Source organism: Suncus etruscus, chromosome 19, assembly GCF_024139225.1.
Source record: "Suncus etruscus isolate mSunEtr1 chromosome 19, mSunEtr1.pri.cur, whole genome shotgun sequence".
NCBI classification, from domain to species: domain Eukaryota; kingdom Metazoa; phylum Chordata; class Mammalia; order Eulipotyphla; family Soricidae; genus Suncus; species Suncus etruscus.
Genome location: NC_064866.1, coordinates 35950698 through 35969608, shown reverse-complemented (window position 1 = coordinate 35969608; position 18911 = coordinate 35950698). Strand labels below are relative to the sequence as shown.

The following is an 18911-nucleotide window of genomic DNA, read 5'->3' as shown; positions in this document are numbered from 1 at the left end:
TTCGAACCACCATCTGTCCTGGGTTGGCTGTGTGCAAGGCTAATGCCCTACTGCTGTGCTATCTCTCCGGCCCTGAAAAGGCAATTTTCAAGATATTTTATTTGCACTTCACCTCCCACTCACTTTTAATTTCCATAACACCATAAAAATGGCTCTCCATTCAGCTATTTTTTTTATTTCTTTTTTTTTTTTTTAATGTAATTTTTATTTTGATCATAGTGGCTTATCCATTCAGCTATTTATCAAGGACTTGTTGAGTCATGATTAGAGGCAGGCCTTCTATTGGCACAGAGTGAGAATTCATGACTGAAGAGGACGAATATGGTTTCCTTAAAGCAGGAAAAGTGATTTTTGAGACGCAGTGGTAGCACAGTGATAGTACGCCTGACTTGCATGTGGCTGACCCAGGAAGGATTCAAGTTCGATCCCCGGATATGTTCCCTCAAGCCAGGAGCAATTTCTAAGTGCAGAGTCAGGAGTAACTCTTAAGTGCCATCAAATGTGGCCCAAAATCTAAAAAAAAAAAAAAAAAAAATGAAAAGTAATTTTCATAAAAATGAAAGAAGTTTAGAGCGTGCAATCTTAGTCTACTGAAAAATCCTGTGTAGTGGTCAGAGAATAGTGGAAGATAATCAGCTGTAAAGGACATAGAACATTCCGGGTTGTGGGTATAATTGGTGAGCAGGTGTCTTAATCAGAGGTCACAAAGTTTTTGAAAAATCTTTGAGAACATCAGGAACAGATCTGTGAGTTAGCGAAAGTCATTGTGTGAAGGACTTGAAATATAAAGAATGTGGCTGGAGAGATAGCGCAGTGGTAGGGCATTTGCCTTGCACACAGCCAAACCAGGACAGATGGTGGTTCGAATCTCGGCATCCATATGGTCTCCCAAGTCTGCCAGAAGTGATTGCTTTCTGAGTGCAAAGCCAGGAGTAACCCCTGAGCGCCGCTGGGTGTAGCCCAAAGAAACAAAAACAAAACAAAAACAGAAATATAAAGGTTGAAGATAGACTTCACCTGGAAGAAGTTGACCCTTCCAAAGTGTTTAAGCTGGGGATGAAAATACTCATATTCATGGTTAAAAAAAATTTCTGAGGGAAGGAAGTGTGTAGGATGCTTGCCTTGCATTTGGCTTATGTACGGGCTTCAATGCCCAGCATCTCATATAGTCCTCCAAGCACCATCAGGACTAATTTCTGCATGTAAAGCTAAGAGTAGCTACCTGAGTAGCCAGGTGTGGCCCAAAAATGAACAAGGAAAAGAGAAAGCCAGATTACTAGGTTGCCAGTGATGGCGGAGATAATGGTTCTCAGTGTGCCTGAATGTATCACAGTGATTTTGAAGTAATAATTACCAAGCCTTGAAGGGATTATTAAAATAGTTTCCTCATCTTTTGAGATTCTAATTAAGGGAGACTATGAGATTACCTGCCACACACATCCACACGCGTGCTCACGTGTACACACAAATACACAAACAGCCACGCACACAATTTCGAGGGCCAGAAAAGCAACTCCAAGTTTTGAGATGTACGGTTAAACTGAGTTTTAAGCAGTTATTGAATCTGAAAGACTAGCTTGTAGAGGCCCCTAAATTGGGGGTTCTTATTACAGTCAATAATAAAGGCTTGGGGCCGGGCGGTGGCGCTAAAGGTAAGGTGCCTGCCTTGCCTGCGCTAGCCTTGGACGGACCGCGGTTCGATCCCCCGGTGTCCCATATGGTCCCCCAAGCCAGGAGCAACTTCTGAGCACATAGCCAGGAGTAACCCCTGAGCGTTACTGGGTGTGGCCCAAAAAACCAATAATAATAATAATAATAATAATAATAATAATAATAATAATAATAAAGGCTTCATATCCTGAAAATAAAAGTGGCAAAACATGCTCCTGGACTGCAGGAATCAAAGTGAGAGGTGCATAATTGTTAGGTGGCCTCTAGAATTCTTTTATTTTCAGATTCTTCAAATCAATTCAACTGGGGTCTCCTCAGGACCACTCATCACCGTTTGAGAGAGGAAAGCTTCCACAGGAGCAGCTTGCTAGGCCTGAGGATTGTTCAGCGCCTGAAAGGAGCATCAGATCCATTCTTGGTTAATGTCCATTTGGACTCCTTTCACAGATGCCGAGTGGTCATGCTCAAAGTCCACCATGCTTGCCCCACTGCTCAAATAGGCTCTGTGTGCATTGAGAGCTGTTACTAGTGAAGCTATGTACTGAAATTTGGAGTATCCATTGTCCTTCATCTCCAGTTTGAGGACATTCAGGCTTTGGTGATTTCCAAGGAGACCCTGAATGCAGTTTTCTGTGAGAATGATCTGCCCTTCATAAGCTTCAGGAAACATTTTAGGCTGGGTACTTGTTCTTTGATCACACACAGCCATTAGGACAAACCAGGGTGGCCCTCATTTTCTTCCTCAAACTCCTCTGAGTTTATATTTGTAGCAATTAATCACTTCTTCTCATCCTACTTATCCAGGAAACAAATACACTTGGAAGCTACTAAAAAGGGTATTGCAGGAGGACTCTGTGTGTGTGTGTGTGTGTGTGTGTGTGTGTGTGTGTGTGTGTGTGTGAGAGAGAGAGAGAGAGAGAGAGACAGAGAGACAGAGACAGAGAGACAGAGAGACAGAGAGAGAGAGAAAGAGAGAGGGGGCAGAAAAGAATGAGGGGGGCCCGGAGAGATAGCACAGCAGTGTTGGCCTTGCAAGCAGCTGATCCAGGACCAAAGGTGGTTGGTTCGAATCCCGGTGTCCCATAGGGTCCCCCGTGCCTGCCAGGAACTATTTCTTAGCAGACAGCCAGGAGTAATCCCTGAGCACCGCCCCCCCCCCAAAAAAAAAAAAAAGAAAAGAATGAGGAGAAGGAGATAAGGAGAGGAATGTGAAAGTGTGGATTGTGAATCCTGGGAACATGGCGGTGATCCTTGGTGGGTGCCTCCATCTGGCTAGGTCTATGATGCATTCTTTGTCCGCCCTGTTTCTTCCTTGGTGTCCCTTGTCGAATAGCCTCCTCTTGCTTTCCTTTATAGCATTGTCTTAGCTATCCTCTGTTCCTCCAATAAATTTTCCCCATTATTCTTCTCCAAGTGTTTCTTTTTATTCTTTTTATTTTTTTTCCCCACTCGTTGATACTTTAACAGCTTGCATAGCTCCTACCTTCTCTCTCTACAGAGGCAAGATTCTGAAATGTCTGTAAAAAGACCTTGAACTCAAACTGCAGTTTTCTTCTCCATTCGTCCATAGCTCTTATCTATCTTGTGTGTCTTGGCAATGTAGCCAAACAGTAGGTGCTCTGGTAAACTTGAACAAATGAATGTTAACTGCTTCAGTCATTCTGCCAGTTCTGCAAATAAAGGCTTATTTCTTTTTTTTTGTTTTTGTTTTTGTTTTTGGGCCACACCCGGCAGGGCTCAGGGGTTATTCCTGGCTGTCTGCTCAGAAATAGCTCCTGGCAGGCACGGGGGACCCTATGGGACACCGGGATTCGAACCAACCACCTTTGGTCCTGGATCGGCTGCTTGCAAGGCCAATGCCGCTGTGCTATCTCTCCGGGCCCAAAGGCTTATTTCTTAGCTTCTCAGAATTTGAATCTCTCTTCACAGAGAGGATCTGTCCCTGAGCCCAGGCATGGATGTTGCTGTCTGCCAATGGACCATCTGAGCACAGAGTGACGAGATGAGAGGACCTCAGGCGTCTAGTGGCACAGGAACTAGAAAGCTCTGAGGCCCTTTCACACATCCACACATCCCTGGACTTCTGGTTCTCAGAAGTCATCTACTTGTTTCCTCAGTGCTTATGAATGAGAAGGGAGAGCTTGTGGTTAGTAGACAAGACAGGAGGAGTCATCCCTGGCAGGACGTCTGAAGCAAGGTTGCTGAAGGAACTCTGTTCTGATATGTAGACCTGCCTTAGTGGTTTCCAATGTGCTTTCCTACTTGGGGAATATGATGGCAAGAAAGGCAGAAGAGAATTGAATAGCCTGTTTGTATGAGAGGGGTTGAGGAAGATGAAGAGAGACTGTGTGTGTGTGTGTGTGTGTGTGTTAGAGTTTAATTGAGGTGTTTCTGAGAGAACCAGCTGTGTCAGCCCTTCTCTGGTACATGATAGCATCTCCATACATCATCCATACATGGATGGATGAAAAGGAGGGTGGAAGGGAAGGATTGCAACCATCAGACCATGAGCACTGCAGGAGTGGTTGCATATCAGTGTCCCTGGTGTATCTCACCATGTGTGTAAGTTGTCAAGATGTGCTCATAGATATATCATGGGCCATCAGCATGAATGTTGGGGAACTGAGGAGTATGGGGAGGGAGACCTAACACACATGTAGATACATATACACTAAAGTGCTTAGCCAGGAATTCCTGAGAGCTTTCATTTTCTTTCCTAAGACTTCCCAGGGCTACCCTCAAGTCTACAGAGTACCGGGGTCTTTAAATTTAAGATCTGGCTCCCAGAAACTGTAGATGTGACTCCCAGGAGAAGCCTCCATCCCAAGGAACTAGTGGAACTTTAATTGGGAAACTATGATAGAGTTTTGCTTCCCATTCTGGGGTATTAAAAGACCAGGTTTGGGCCGGAGAGATAGCATGGAGGTAAGGCGTTTGCCTCTCATGCAGGAGGTCATCGGTTCGAATCCCGGCGTCCCATATATGGTCCTCCCGTGCCTGCCAGGAGCAACTTCTGAGCCTGGAGCCAGGAATAACCCCTGAGCACTGCCGGGTGTGACCCAAAAACCACAAAAAAAAAAAAAAAAAAAAAAAAAGACCAGGTTTGGGGTCGAAGAGAGAGCACAACAGTAGGTAGGGCATTTGCTTTGCACGCAGCACATCTAGGACAGACAGTGGTTCGAACCTCAGCATTCCATATGGTCTCCCAAGCCTGTCAGGAGCGATTCCTGAGTGCAAAACCAGGAGTAACCCCTGAGCACTGTTGGGTGTGACCCCCCCCAAAAGAAAGAAAAACCAGGTTCCTAGTGAATAGACTCTCAGAAGAAGGGTGACCTTTTTTCCTGCTAGTATTTACTGTTTTCCACCCATAATAACATTTTTCCTGATGGATTTCAGAGCATGGCTTAAAGGCACTGGGGAATTCATTTAACAACCCCATATCCAGCTCTTCGCCCTGATTCACAAATGCCAAACTGACATAAGGACTGGAACTTTCCCTCCCAGAAGTCCAGGACCTGAGGGTCCTCTAGGCTTATCCATGGAAGCTGAAGCCAGGATAAGAGGGAGAAAAGTCTAAGATCTCACATCAAGGCTTGTGTGCAACTTGAATAAAAACTGGGGTCTCAAATCCCAGTCCATGCATGGAGGGTGATGAGAAACACACACAGAGAGGGCTTGACTCTAAGAAACAAGCTGTTCCTCCAGGGAGAAAGAACCAGAATGTTCCATCATCCTCAGCTTAGACAGTGGAGCCTCCAGAACTGAGAATCTCCTTAGCCCAATATCTACTGACTCTCTGTGGGGATTCTGGTGAGCCAACTGGACCTGGGGTAACTTCTTGCAGGCAATTTCCCCAGGAAGACACATTGGCATAGTAGCTTCTCCAGAGATTTCTCAGTGAGGGGCTCAGAAGTTCCCAAGGGTTAACTCTGGATTGGATCTAGGCTATGTGGTCAGTGATTAACTGTGGAAGGAAGATGGGAATAAGGAATCTATTTTTTGTCAAATAAAGGGAAGACTTTATTGTTGTTGTCAGTAAATAGAGAAGCAAAATAAAGTGGCATAGGGGCCCGGAGAGATAGCACAGTGGCGTTTGCCTTGCAAGCAGCCGATCCAGGACCAAAGGTGGTTGGTTCGAATCCCGGTGTCCCATATGCCCCCCCCCCCCCGTGCCTGCCAGGAGCTATTTCTGAGCAGACAGCCAGGAGTAACCCCTGAGCACCACTGGGTGTGGCCCAAAAACAAAAACAAAAACAAAAAATAATAAAGTGGCATAAACTTTTTAAAAATCTCTTCAGTACAGGGGCTGAAGAGATAGCACAGCAGTGGGGCATTTGCCTTGCATGCAGCCAAACCAGGAGAGAGAGACAGTGGTTCAAATCCCGGAATCTCATATGGTCCCCATTCTTGCCAGGAGCAACTTGTGAGCACAGAGCCAATTGTACCTCTGAATGCTGCCAGTTGTGACACACACACACAAAAAAAAAAAAAAAAAAAACCAAAAAATCTCTTCAGTACAAGGTGTAGAGAGTTTGTTTTGCATACATATGTGTTTGATCCCAGACATCCCATATAGTCCCTCAGGCCTGCCAGGAATAATTCCTGAGTGCGGAGCCAGGAGTAACCATTTGAGCACTGCCAAGGTATGGCCCCCAAACAAAAACAAACAAAAAATTAAAGAGTAAAATGGGGATTAGAAATAAAATTCGTGGGGCCAGAGAGATAGCATGGAGGTAAGGTGTTTGCCTTTCATGCAGGAGGTCATCGGTTTGAATCCCGGCATCCCATATGGTCCACCCCCCCCCCACCCCCGTGCCTGCCAGGAGCAATTTCTGAACCTGGAGCCAGGAATAACCCCTGAGCACTGCCGGGTGTGACCCAAAAACCACACAAAAAATAAATAAATAAAATAAAATTCATGACTCCAGACACATAGTATAAAGGCTTTTTGTATGGGGGCTGTAGAGATAGCACAATGGTCAGATATTTGCCTTGCATGCGGCCAATCCGGGATGGACCCGGTTCGATTCCTGGCATCTCATATGGTCCCCCCCCACCCCGAGCTTGCCAGGATCAATTTCTGAGCACAGAGCCAGGAGTAACCCCTGAGCATCGCCGTCTGTGGCCCCAAAACCAATCAATCAATCAATCAATAATCAATAAACTGCTTTAAAAAACAATAAAGGCTTCTGTTTCATGTGGTGGCCAACAGTTTGATCCCTAGCACTGAATATGGTCTCCTGAACACTGCAAAGCAGGAGCACGCTCTGAGCTAGAGCCAGGTGGGGCCCCAAAAGAAATGAAATAAAATATATACCCAAACACTTGCCATAGGGGTGAAATAAAGTGATTCACTTTATCTTTTTAGCACATAGTAGAAGTGAACTGTTGCAAGTCAGCCTCTGAAGAGGTTGATTGATGGAGGGATGGAGGATGAGGCTTTCTCCTCCAGCTCGGACCACACGTCTGTTACCCTGTTCAGTCGGCGGTTCTGAGGTGAATGCTGCGGGAAGAAAGCCAACAGGCAGTCAGGCTTCCGAAGAAAACAGCTCTTTATTCCTTGAAGAGGCCAAAGCCAAAAGGCCTAAGACTAGGTCCCAGGAAAACAAGCCTCTCGCCTTCCACAGACCCTTGCTTTTATCCCCCAGAATCAGGTACCACCCAATGGTGGGATCAGGTACCACCCAATGGTGGGAGCAGAATCAGGTACCACCCTAGGGTGGGAGCACAATGCCAGGTCACACCCTAGGGTAGGGCACAATCACCGATCAGGGTAGGGTCAGTAACATAATAATCCCATTAAAATGTTTACATACACAACAGCAAACTACTCCTATTATTTAAAATGTGCTTTTTGGGTAGAGATTGAGGACCAGGGCTTAGCCTGGTAGTCCTGGTGGCTGGTGGTGATAGGAAGGATTGTGTGTTTCCCAGGGATCAAGCTCAGGACCTCACACATACAAGGCATGTGCTTTACTACTGGAGCCAGATCCCAGTCCTGGGCTGCCATTGATGTTATTTTTATTGCCAGCACTTCTACGATTTGGGGGCGAGATATTAAACTTATCTAGACCCCCCCGTATTCTCTTCTTCAGCAGGGCTTTTGTGAGAGGCCAGTGACAGGGGAGACTGGCAGATAGTAGGAGTGTAATAAAGGTTAGTTGTCCCTCATTAATCTCTTCGCTTCTCCACCCCCTAGAAACCCCCTCATCACACTGGAGTGTTTTATCCCTTAATGGGCCCAGAGAGTGACAATGGGAAGAAAGTGTTGGGGATTGTGGCTGAGTTCCCAGGCATTGTTAAAACACAAAGAACATTCCTTTTAACCTCAAAGATCTACATTCCATTAACACATGCTTCCCTCAGCTGTGTCTTCCTAAAGAGCTTAGTGTAAACTAAAGTGGAAAAAGAAAAAGTCTAACGCCAAATCCACTCTGAGGCATTTTGAATCACTTCAAACCAGTTTGGCAAAGCAAACATTCTTGGGTGTTTTTTTCTCAATTTGGAATGAGTTCAAATTTCCCCCCCTGCACAATCTAGGATAGGGAGTCTTGCTTTCTTTTTATAATTTGCTTTTGAGTTAGTGGTGGAGTCTTTTTAGTTTTCTTTCAGGTTCTTTAAAAAAAAAAATCAACCCTTGTTCTCATTCTATCAGTTTCTTTTACATCCCTGGCTTCTTTGGAATTGGTTTATGGTGGTTTGTAATCTTAATCCAGCAGTTTCTTGCAAAGCTATCTAGTGTTTAGGAAACATCTTCAGCCTTTTCTAGTCTAAGGATTATTTATTTATGGGGAAATGCTTCAGGGACCCTTTAGTATAAGCTAAAATGTTATTGAGTGAGTCAATGGAAGCTATAACAAACCGAACCAACCAAACAAAAACCAAACAACAACCATAAAACACTAATGCGACTCTCTTTCCCAAGCTTCAAGTTTGAGTTCCTTTCCTAGACTAGCAGAGTGAGCTAACATATCCCAGCTAAGAGCAGAGACTAAATAGTAATTATTGTACCGATTTCATTCAAAAAATATCTGGATTGGGGAAGAGAGAGCTCAATGGGCTGGAGTGCTCCCTGAGCACTGAAGCAACAATAACCCCCAGCACCTCTAGGAGTGGCACCTAAAAGAAAATAAAACAAAGACTTATTATTGTTTTTTTTATAATATGGGCCTCTATGTTTGTTTCTTCAAGGCAGCATGCAATCATCAAATAGCACTTGCTTCACTTTTATACCTTCCACCTGAGAGCTAAACCACTTCAGGCAACCCCTACGGTTGTCGGTAATTCCTGGACAGTTTACTGGGTGAAAGGTATAGTCAGAACTGGCTTATTCATTCCTGGATATCCAATCACAAGCTTCTTTCTATCTCCAGTTTTACCAGAGATTACTCAATGACAGATAGCCTGGGACTCTGGTTTGGTTCTTTGAGTTTTTTGGGTTTTTTTTTTTTTTTAAACTAGGGTTAAGGGGCCCGAAGAGAACACAGCGGTGTTTGCCTTGCAAGCAGCCGATCCAGGACCAAAGGTGGTTGGTTCGAATCCTAGTGTCCCATATGGTCCCCATGCCTAGCAGGAGCTATTTCTGAGCAGACAGCCAGGAATAGCCCCAGAGCACCGCCGGGTATGGCCTAAAAACCAAAACCAAACCAAAACAAAACAAAACAAAAAAACAACTAGGGTTAAGATCACCCCACCTTTTTGGAAAGAAGTTTGCCATTTTTCATTTTCAGACATTCCCTGACAATGTAAACTTATGCAGTAAGGAAGGCTCATATAGCATTGGGATCGTTCCCCTTTTTCCCAGTCTAGTTTACCCCCTAAATTGTTTACTGCTACTTTAGAAAGGGGGAGCTGTTTTCCAATGGAGAAACACTGACTCCAAGGGCTTGCCTGGACTAAGTGAGATAATCTAACACCTTGCCAGTTCCCAAGTGAGTCACTGGAGGGTTACACTGCAGCCACAAAGGGGCAAAGACTGAATATTTAAGATTGTCCCCACTTTGAACTGCTCAACTTATGTGGATAGTATCTTCCTTTGAATTTCTCCTCTAAGGGTGTGACAGCTTGGGTGGCACTTAGAACCCAAAATAAAGGATCAAGAAAAGAATTAAGGGCTTGTATAACTTATTCCAGGGGCAGAGCCAAAGACAGTAATTATTTATGGACATCGGTGATGGTGGTGGTAGATTAAACTCCTAAAGGGTGGACCCAGATCTGAAGATCAACTCTGATGCTGAGACAATGAAATCATTAGGCCTGCAATAGCCACTTGCGTTTACCTACGCATGCAGTTCATGTTCTTCTTTCTTTTCTGACTGTGGGTTTTCAAAGGCTTCTAATTACTAATATCTGCATTCAAAAATGCCTTTTCATGTTCTAACTATGAGCATGTGTCATGAGTGTCCATGTGTGAAAAAGGCTGTACGGGGAGCTTGCAGTTTCCAAAATAATGACTCACAGGACAAAGCGTGAGCAAGTTTTAGTCTGTGATCTGAACAGTAGCATTACAGCTGGCTGTATCCCAGGAGCCAAAGACCTCTTTCCCAAGTACCTAAGGTATGTGAATGAGCCGTGGTCTCATTGTGAAAGAAAAAGTTCAAGTAGGAACAACCGAAAAAAATAAAGAAACAAAATGCAAAAAAAGGGGAAGTGATGCCAGAGCAGGCTAAAGTTGAAAGTACTCTTTGGCTTGTCTCCGCTTTCAAAAGAAACCAGTTAAGCTTGGCTTGACCAAGTTTTTAGTACAGATGGGGTGGACAATGTGGGATTAATCTCAGTCCTCCTTATTATCCGGGAACCTTGGGATAACAGAGATGTTGTGCTGTGCCTCCGTTTTCCCTCTAAGGTGGCAATTACCAGCACTTTTCTTATAGGGTTGCAGTGATGGACTATTTTCTTTCCCTTTTCTTTTTGGTCTGTGGCCACACCCTGGCTCTGCACTCAGAAATCGCTCCTGGCAGGCTCCAGGGATTATATGGGATGCTGGGGATTAAACCTGGGTCTACTACCTACAAGTCAAATGCCCTACCCACAGTGCTATCACTCTGGTCATTCCCTTTCCTTTTTTTTTTTTTTTTTTTTTGGTTTTTGGGCCACACCCTGTGGTGCTCAGGGGTTACTCCTGGCTTTCTGCTCAGAAATCGCTCTTGGCAGGCACGGGGACCATATGGGATCCTGGGATTTGACCCACCATTGGCCCTGGGTCAGCCACTTGCAAGCCATCTCTCGGGCCCATCCTTTACATTAAGGGGGCCCTGGACTCAACTTTTATACCCAACACCCCCATTGTCTGGCTATAGAAATAACCTTGAGGATGTTTTTTTATTTATAAAATTCTTCTTTTTGTTTTAATTTTGGGTCACACCCAGCAGCTTTCAGGGGTTCCTCCTAGCTCTCTGCTCAGAAATCGCTCCTGGCAGGCTCGGGGAACCATATGGGATGCCGGGGGATTCGAACCACCGACCTTCTGCACGCAAGGCAAACACCTTACCCCATGGTATCTCTCCACCCCTTTTATAAAATTCTTAAAACCTTGGTCACAAAGCTCCTTTGGGATTTAAATGGCAAATAAAAGGGCTTCAGAAGAAGGCAAGCTCTGGTTGAAGGCGCCAATTTCACACTGCCATTGACTGTTTATGACTTCTGAACTGAGCTAGAGAACAGGCTGAGTTAAAGCTATATGGAGTTTCCTCATGTCTCCCAACTCCCCCAGTCCTTCAATCTTTTGTATACTTAAATGTTATCTTTAACCTCTTTTCCCTACTTCTATTCTCACCAGCCTTCTGCCTTTATCCTTTCTAAGTAGTAACTCTGGCCATGTCAATCTACAGGAAGCATCTGATATCCCTAAGAACTGAAGATTTCAGATCCATTTTAAATGAAAAGCCCATTACAAAATAAAACATAATAGGTTTTTTTTGTTTGTTTGTTTTGAGGCCTCACCCAGTGAGACCCTCAGTGACTCCTGGCTATGTGCTCTGGTTTGGGGGACCATTTCGGACTCTGGGGGATTGAACTGTGGTGTCATCTTGTCTGTCCTGGATCAGCATTGTAAGGCAAACCCCCTACTGCTGAACCATTGCTCCAGTCCCCAAAGTAATAATTTTTAATTTTTTAATGTAAAACCCATGTTCTGTATCACTGAGCTGGCTCCTTAACTTTTTTTTCATTGTCTTCTACCTGGCAGGGACTCAGGGAGGGGTTACCTTAGTTTCTGCACTCCTAGCAGTGCACGGGGGTGGGGAAACTATCTTACTGCAGCCCCAACCCCTTGCCCTTCTTCCCCATCTTTTTTTTTTTTTTTTTGGTTTTTGGGCCACACCCGGCAGTGCTCAGGAGTTACTCCTGGCTGTCTGCTCAGAAGTAGCTCCTGGCAGGCACAGGGGACCATACGGGACACCGGGATTCGAACCAATCACCTTTGGTTCTGAATCGGCTGCTTGCAAGGCAAACACTGCTGTGCTATCTCTCCGGGACCCTTCCCCCATCTTTTAAACCCATTCCCTGAAAGACCACATTCTGTTGTTTTGTGATCAATAAAGAAAAAAGAATGGAGAAAATAAGGAGAAAGTAACCAAACACTTCCGATTCGGCTCAATGATATATTTTGCCAGTTCTTTTTATTTTTTTCTAAAAACAATAGAAAAAAAATCAACTTTAAAAAGGAAAATGTACTTAAATAAAAAAAATTATGGTTTATATAATACAGTTTTTTTTTTTGAAATCTTGGATAACTGCTATAAACGTTTTATTAAAGTTATTTACATTTCATGGCCATCTGTACACAGGAAAATGGGGGGTAAACTTTGTGAAGGTTTTTTTTAAAAAGAATTCTTAAATACAAATCTGTTCAAAGGAAAAAAAAATAATAAAAGGCAAGCATAAAAAAAAGTTCTTTTATGCCCGAAGTCCCATTTGAGGCAGTTTACATTATGGCTAAACCTTGCAGTCCTTAAGACCCAGCCACGGTTGTGAGGTTGCACTATCCATCATGCATTTTCAGAGTCAGTCCTTAGCAGATCTGGCAGTTACTTCTGTCAGAAGGAACCCTTCCCCTTGGGAACAAGCGAGAGTCCACTGGCATTCCAGTTCCTCCCTCCAACAACAGCTCACACCTCATGCACCCGAGTTCCGAAGTTGTTCGAGTTTATGTTTCAACTGTTCCCGCCTCTTCCTCAACAAGTCCTTCTCGGAAAGGAGCTTCTGCTCTTCGATTTGGACCGACTGGATGTAGGTGGTGGCTTTTTTGAGGATGACGACTTTGGGGGCCTTCTCGTTGTTTTCCAATTCGGGGATCTGGTCGCGGAGGGCAAAAAAACTCCTTTTCAACTCATTCCTCCTCTGGCGTTCCAAGACATTGTGCGTCCGCCTCTTGTCGTTCTCCTCTGTGTCCGACGACCTGGGGCTGGTGCATTTGCGGTTGTTGCTGATTTGTTTCAGGACCCTGCCACTGTCCAACTTGGCCCTCTTGGCCGCGGGGTAGTCCTTCCTGGTGGATGGGGGTGCTGCGTAATTGTGCTGATGGGTAGACACATGACACCTCTTAAGGACCAGAGGACTGTGGGGAGGTTTGCTGTGGCTGCCTGCTGGCGAGGATGCCGACTCTGATCTTTTGGGGGGGTGTCTCTTTTCCACAGAAACAACATCGATTTCTTCCTCATCCTCTGGCTCTTCCTCTTTAAGAAAGAGAAATGATCAGGGTTAGTTTCCTCAAGTTCAGAGCCAACGGATGCTGTGCAAATAGGCCCTCATTCAGTGCCCCCCCCCCCCCCCAAGGAACTAGCCATTCCCCCATAGGAGGCTCTTTTTCCCATAGAAGGCAGAGCCTCAGAGAGGGAGGAGAATGTCAGCTGGATTTATGGGACAGACAAGAAAATTACATTTTGCCAGGATAGGACACCATGCCAATTCTTACCTAAGACTTAATGAGGCATTTGGACACACCCAAAGCACATTCCCAGCACCTCCTATTTTTAAGATTTACCAAGGTATCCCTTAGCTATGGCGAATGCTAGATGCAAATCTCTGGGGCTGGACTTTAACAGATCCCCATTTTCTTTTTTTCTTTTTTTTGGTTTTTGGGCCACACCCGGCGGTGCTCAGGGGTTACTCCTGGCTGTCTGCTCAGAAATAGCTCCTGGCAGGCACGGGGGACCATATGGGACACCGGGATTCGAACCAACCACCTTTGGTCCTGGATCAGCTGCTTGCAAGGCAAACACCGCTGTGCTATCTCTCCAGGCCCAGATCTCCATTTTCTTGACTGTGCCCCCAAAATAAAGAAAACCTTGCAGGTTTGCTTAAAAAAAATCCTGAGAAGTGGGGATGAGAAGTAAAAGGGTTGGCCTTTAAGCTTACAGATTGGTCCCCACCCCCACAGGCCTCCAGCTTGAGTTGACTACCCCCCCCCTTAGAGGACACTTTCACTACCTCCCAGTGGCAGGCAGGAAGTCCTCAGTTCCTTCTCAGTTCAGTTCATCAGTTAGTCTATCTAATTCCAGCAACTTCCCAGAAGTTAAGAAGAGGGCGGAGGCAGATCCATTCAACTGCCCTTCCCTCCTCTCCACCCCACTCCACCACCCCCTGTCCAGAGGCAATTCAAATAAAGCTCAGGAAAGGTAAGAGGGTGTGGCTAAGAGTTGCAGGATAAACCAAACAGATATATATATATTTTAATCCTCTTATTTTGTACCCCAATCTATTGCTTTTCTCTCCTTCAAACAAAGCCACAGAACTCGATTTATCTAGCTCTGCTTCTTAAAAAAGAGGGGGGGGGTACCAGGACCAAACATATATAATAATATATCTAATAGTGAGCTGGACAAAGAGGGGACCACCTACTCTGGCAGTCCAGGGGGTGATGGTGGGGTAAATGGGTTGCAAAAGGGAAATTGAGATGGGGGAGGACAAATTTGGTGGTGGGTATTCTCCTGATTCAATGTTGATATGTACCTAAAATACTACTGTGAAAGATATGTAAGCCATTATGATCCAAATAAAAATTTTAAAGATGCAAAAAACTCCCAAACATATATATATATATATATATAAAACAACCCCAAAATACCCAAAGGAAGGGTGGGGCTCAGCTTCTAAGAAAGCCTCAGTGCATTTCTTTTTCCAAAAAAAGTAGGGAGAGAGAGAGAGAGAAGTGAAGGGGAAAAAAAAGTGATGACAGACCCAGATGACAGGATTAGGAAAGCTTCCCAACCCCAGCTTGGAGATCCAGGGAGGACCTTCCTTACCAGAGTCGCTGCTGGTGGTGGGTGGGGTGTCCTCGTGGAGCACCAGGGGCTGGGGACTGGCCTGCGGGGAGGACTCCGTGGAGGACAGCAGAGAGTCCGAACTGGGGGAGAAGGCGTCGGAGTCGGACGAGGAGGCGGTGGAGGAGCAGGACTTGGGCGAGGAGTCGTTGAGCGGGTAGGGGAAGACCACCGAGGGGTCGATGCACTCGGAGGCGGCTGCGCTCAGGTCCTGCAGGTAGAGGCTGGACGTGGAACAGCCTCCGGGGGTGCGGGCAAGCCCGGGGCCTCCAGTGTCCTTGCGGGCCGCCTGGTAGGACGCCAACTTCTCCGACACCAGCTTGGCAGCGGCCGAGAAGCCACTCCACATGCAGTCCTGGATGATGATGTTCTTGATGAAGGTCTCGTCGTCGGGGTCGCAGATGAAGCTTTGGTTCACCATGTCCCCCCCCAACAGCTCGGTGACCATCTCCAGCTGGTCAGCGGTGGACAAGCTGCTGCCTCCGCCACCGTCGTCGTCGCCCCGTGGTGAGAAGGGGGCGACGGCGAAGTAAGAGGAGGGTGAGCAGAGCCCCGATCGCCGGCTGGGGGACAGGGGCGGGGTGGGCAGCAGCTCAAATTTCTTCCAGATATCCTCGCTGGGCGCCGGCGGCTGCCACTCGCTCTGCTGCTGCTGCTGATAGAAATTTTCCTCCTCGTCGCAGTAGAAGTAAGGCTGCACCGAATCGTAGTCCAAGTCGTAGTTGCGACTGGCGAAGCTCACGTTCAGGGGCATCGTGGCAGCCTGCAAGAAAGAGGACAGCAAAGCCGGGGGTCAGTGGGGTTTGCAGAAAACCAGCGCGCGTTGCATTGGATTGCATGGCATGGCATGGCACGGCGCGGCGCGCCATTGCGCACCGCCTCTCCCAGGGAGTCCAGTCAGTCCTCCTGGCCGGTCTGGCTAGCAAGGGGGTCAGTCAGCAAGCACACACAAAAAGAGCCAGAGAGACAGCACAAACGTTGAGTAGGGCTTTTTGCCTTGCATGCGGCCGATCTGGGAAGGACCCAGGTTCGATTCCCGGCATCCCATATGGTCCCCCTCCAGCTTTGCCAGGGGGAGATTTCTGAGCGCAAAGCCAGGAGTCATCCTTGAGCGCCGCTGGGTGTGGCTCAGAAGCCAATCAATTAATCAATAAAAGGCTGGAGAGATAGCAGACAGGTAGGGCGTTTGCCTGGCACGCAGAGGGACGGGGGTTCAAATCCTGGCATCCCATATGGTCTTCCCCGAGCCTGCCAGGAGCGATTTCTAAGTGCAGAGCCAGGAGGAACCCCTGAGCGCTGTTGCCGGGTGTGACCCAAAAACCAAAATAAATGAAGCTTAAAAAAAAAAAAAAAAAAAAAAAAAAGACTCTCTTTCACCCAGTTTTGTGGACCCCCGACACCCAGACGCGCACTTGGGGTCCACCTGGGGCGCGCCTCTCCTCCAGCCAGGGAGAATCCAGGCTCAAAGAGGGGACCCCAAGACGGGGAAGCCGGGTCGGTGGGAGCCGCAGAGCCAAGTTTTGCGCCACCTGGAGCAGGCTGGAGGCACCGGGGCCTCTGGGCGCCGCGCCCCTTCCCACTCCCGCCGCGCCCGCTCCTTTCCCCGCGGGCGCCGCACCGCACCGCCCCATCCCCGCCTCCTCCATCCCCACCCCCAGAGCCTCGGCTCCACCGGCTTGGCTGGCCTTTCTCTCCTCTAGCTGCCGGGACTGGCTCAGGGTCGGGTCTGAACCGCCTCCCGCCCACCCCAAGTGGAGAAAGGGGCTTCCAAAAACACCAGGGCGCATTCCCGCAGCACCCCGCACCGCGCGTAAAGCAGCCGTGGACCCTAAATAGGAATGGGTGGCCCGGCCGGGTGGCCTTGGGCTTCCCCGCCCAGAGTAGCAGCTGTTCGGGAGAAGCCCCGGGACCGGCTTCTCTGCATCTCCGGGGCTTGGGGGGGGGTCACCCCTGTTGGGGACCCCCGAGAGGCGGCGGGGTGCGGAGACGGTGTTCTTAACCCAGCTGCCAAAGGATAGTGCAGAAACGCATTTGCGTTTTCCTCCATTCTCGAGCCTAATAATTCCTAATTCATCCTGGCACACTTGAGCAGACCCCCCCATGTCTCCTCGGATGGTTTTATTTTCTTTCTTCAAGTCCCCCCCCCCCCAATGCCAACTTCTCCAAAAAGGAGGCAAGGGGCGACCAGCGGGGAAGGCGCGCCGCTGTCTCTCCCCGGCTGTCAGAAATGCGCAAAGGCGCAATTTAAAGGTCCCTTCCGAGACAAGGGAAAGACAGCGGCTTCCGAGCTCCAGCTGGCGTTGAGTAGATGGAATTCGGGCTCCAAAGAGCTCAATATACAAAGATTTCTGCCTCCCCACCAGAGCACAGTCTCTCCATCCCCTGCACCCTAAAGTGGTGGAAGGGTGGGTGGTGTTGGTTGGGTGAGATGTTAGAAAGCAATTTCTCCAGTAAAGCAGGAAATCTCCCAACTGGCCAATATAGAAACCCAAAATAAAATAAGATCAAAATAATCATCAAAAATCAAAAAAGCTTCCAAGGTTAGTTCCAAAAAAAAAATCCTTTCCTTTTTTTTTTTTTAATAATGTTTCTTTTTCCTTCATCCAAATCCCCCCCCCCCAAATCTCATCTTGACAAGTCACCCCCGATCCAGTTTCAGTTCGGGGTTGATCCTCACCCTTTTCCCAACCGACCACAACTCCTCCGAGGAGTGTCAGCGAGCAAGCAAGACCAGGACTGGAAGAAGAGACACCCCGGTTTTGGAGAGCCAACTCGGCGCGGCCCGAAACGACAGCAAAAAAAAAAAAAATTAAAAAGAAAATAAAATGGAAATAAATGCCAGAGACAGATCGAGCCAGGCGCTTACCGGTTTTTCCACTAGTCCAAGTAAATTCAGGGTTCCTCTTTGTCCCCCCCCCCAAAAAAAAAGCGTTGGAGCCAGCAGCTGGGGCGCAAAGTGTCTCCTTTCCCTTCCCAGGCAGGCGACTGACTTCCAAAAGCGCGCAGTCGAGTCTGGTTCTCAGCAGGATTTTTGTAAGTTCCAATGGGAAGGAAAGTGCCCCTTGCTGCAAGGGGTGAGGCTTTTGGGGTGCGGTGGGTCGTGGACAGGGGTCCCCTAGCAGTCACCCCGCTGCCCCTCTTCCTTCCCCGGCTCGGCTCGGCTTAGCCCGGCAAGGCTGCGTCTTGCAACCCTCCAGGCCCGCCGGCTCGCTCTCCCTTCCTTCCTCTCCACCTCTCTCGCTGGAATTACTACAGCGAGTCGAAGAAAGCGCAGCAAAAAATGGGCTTTTATACCAGACCCGACGCCCCGCAAATCCCTCCCCCTTGTTCTTTTTCCCGCCAACCTGAAAGCAAAGCCCGGCCCTTTTTTTCTTTTGCCCCCGAGCTTGGAGGGAAGCCAGGAGGCGGTGGCAAGCCGGAGCGCAAAGGACAGCCCGAGCGGCCTGGAGTGGAGAGCGGAGGCGCGCGCGGTTCGGGGGGTCCCGGCACCCGCAGACCCTCGGCTATAAAGGGCTGGTGGGCGGGGATTCTGGGAGAGGATCCTTTTTCTTCGCCTCCGCCCTCAGCTTTGCAGACCCCAGGAGGAGGGGGTGGTGGAGGAGGAGGAGGAGAAGAAGGAGGAAGGGAGGAGGGAAGGGGCGCTTCTGCTCTGCCGAGGGAGGAGACTCCGCTGCCAGGCCGGCGGGCACTCCAGAAGCTGGAGGAGTCACCCCTTGTAAACACTCAGAGCTCTGCTGAATTAAATGGGGTTCCTACCATTTTATTTTACTTTATTTTATTTTGCTCACACACACACCCTTCTCTCTACCCAAATCGTGTGCTTAAATATGTGCAAGAGAGTTACTGCCTGCAAGCCACCCACCCACCAAGACTTGGTTTCTCTCTCTCTCTCTCTCTCTCTCTCTCTCTCTCTCTCTCTCTCTCTCTCTCTCTCTCTCTCTCTCTCTCTCTCTCTCTCTCTCTCTCTCTCTCTCTCTC

At 47.7% G+C, this 18911-nt stretch overlaps 1 protein-coding gene across 1 annotated transcript in view; it reads right to left on the bottom strand.

The window, feature by feature from the left end:
- Positions 1–12252: 12252 nt before the first annotated feature.
- The window catches only part of MYC (MYC proto-oncogene, bHLH transcription factor), a 64859-nt gene continuing 58200 nt past the window's right edge, over positions 12253–18911 (bottom strand). Inside the window, exons 4-7 of the mRNA XM_049765620.1 lie at positions 18278–18499; positions 17800–17951; positions 14916–15696; positions 12253–13346 (exon numbers count right to left, since the gene is read on the bottom strand). Of these exons, the coding sequence (XP_049621577.1) occupies positions 12787–13346; positions 14916–15696; positions 17800–17951; positions 18278–18499 (1715 nt within the window). The 3' untranslated portion in view covers positions 12253–12786. The remainder of the gene's footprint in view (positions 13347–14915; positions 15697–17799; positions 17952–18277; positions 18500–18911) is intronic.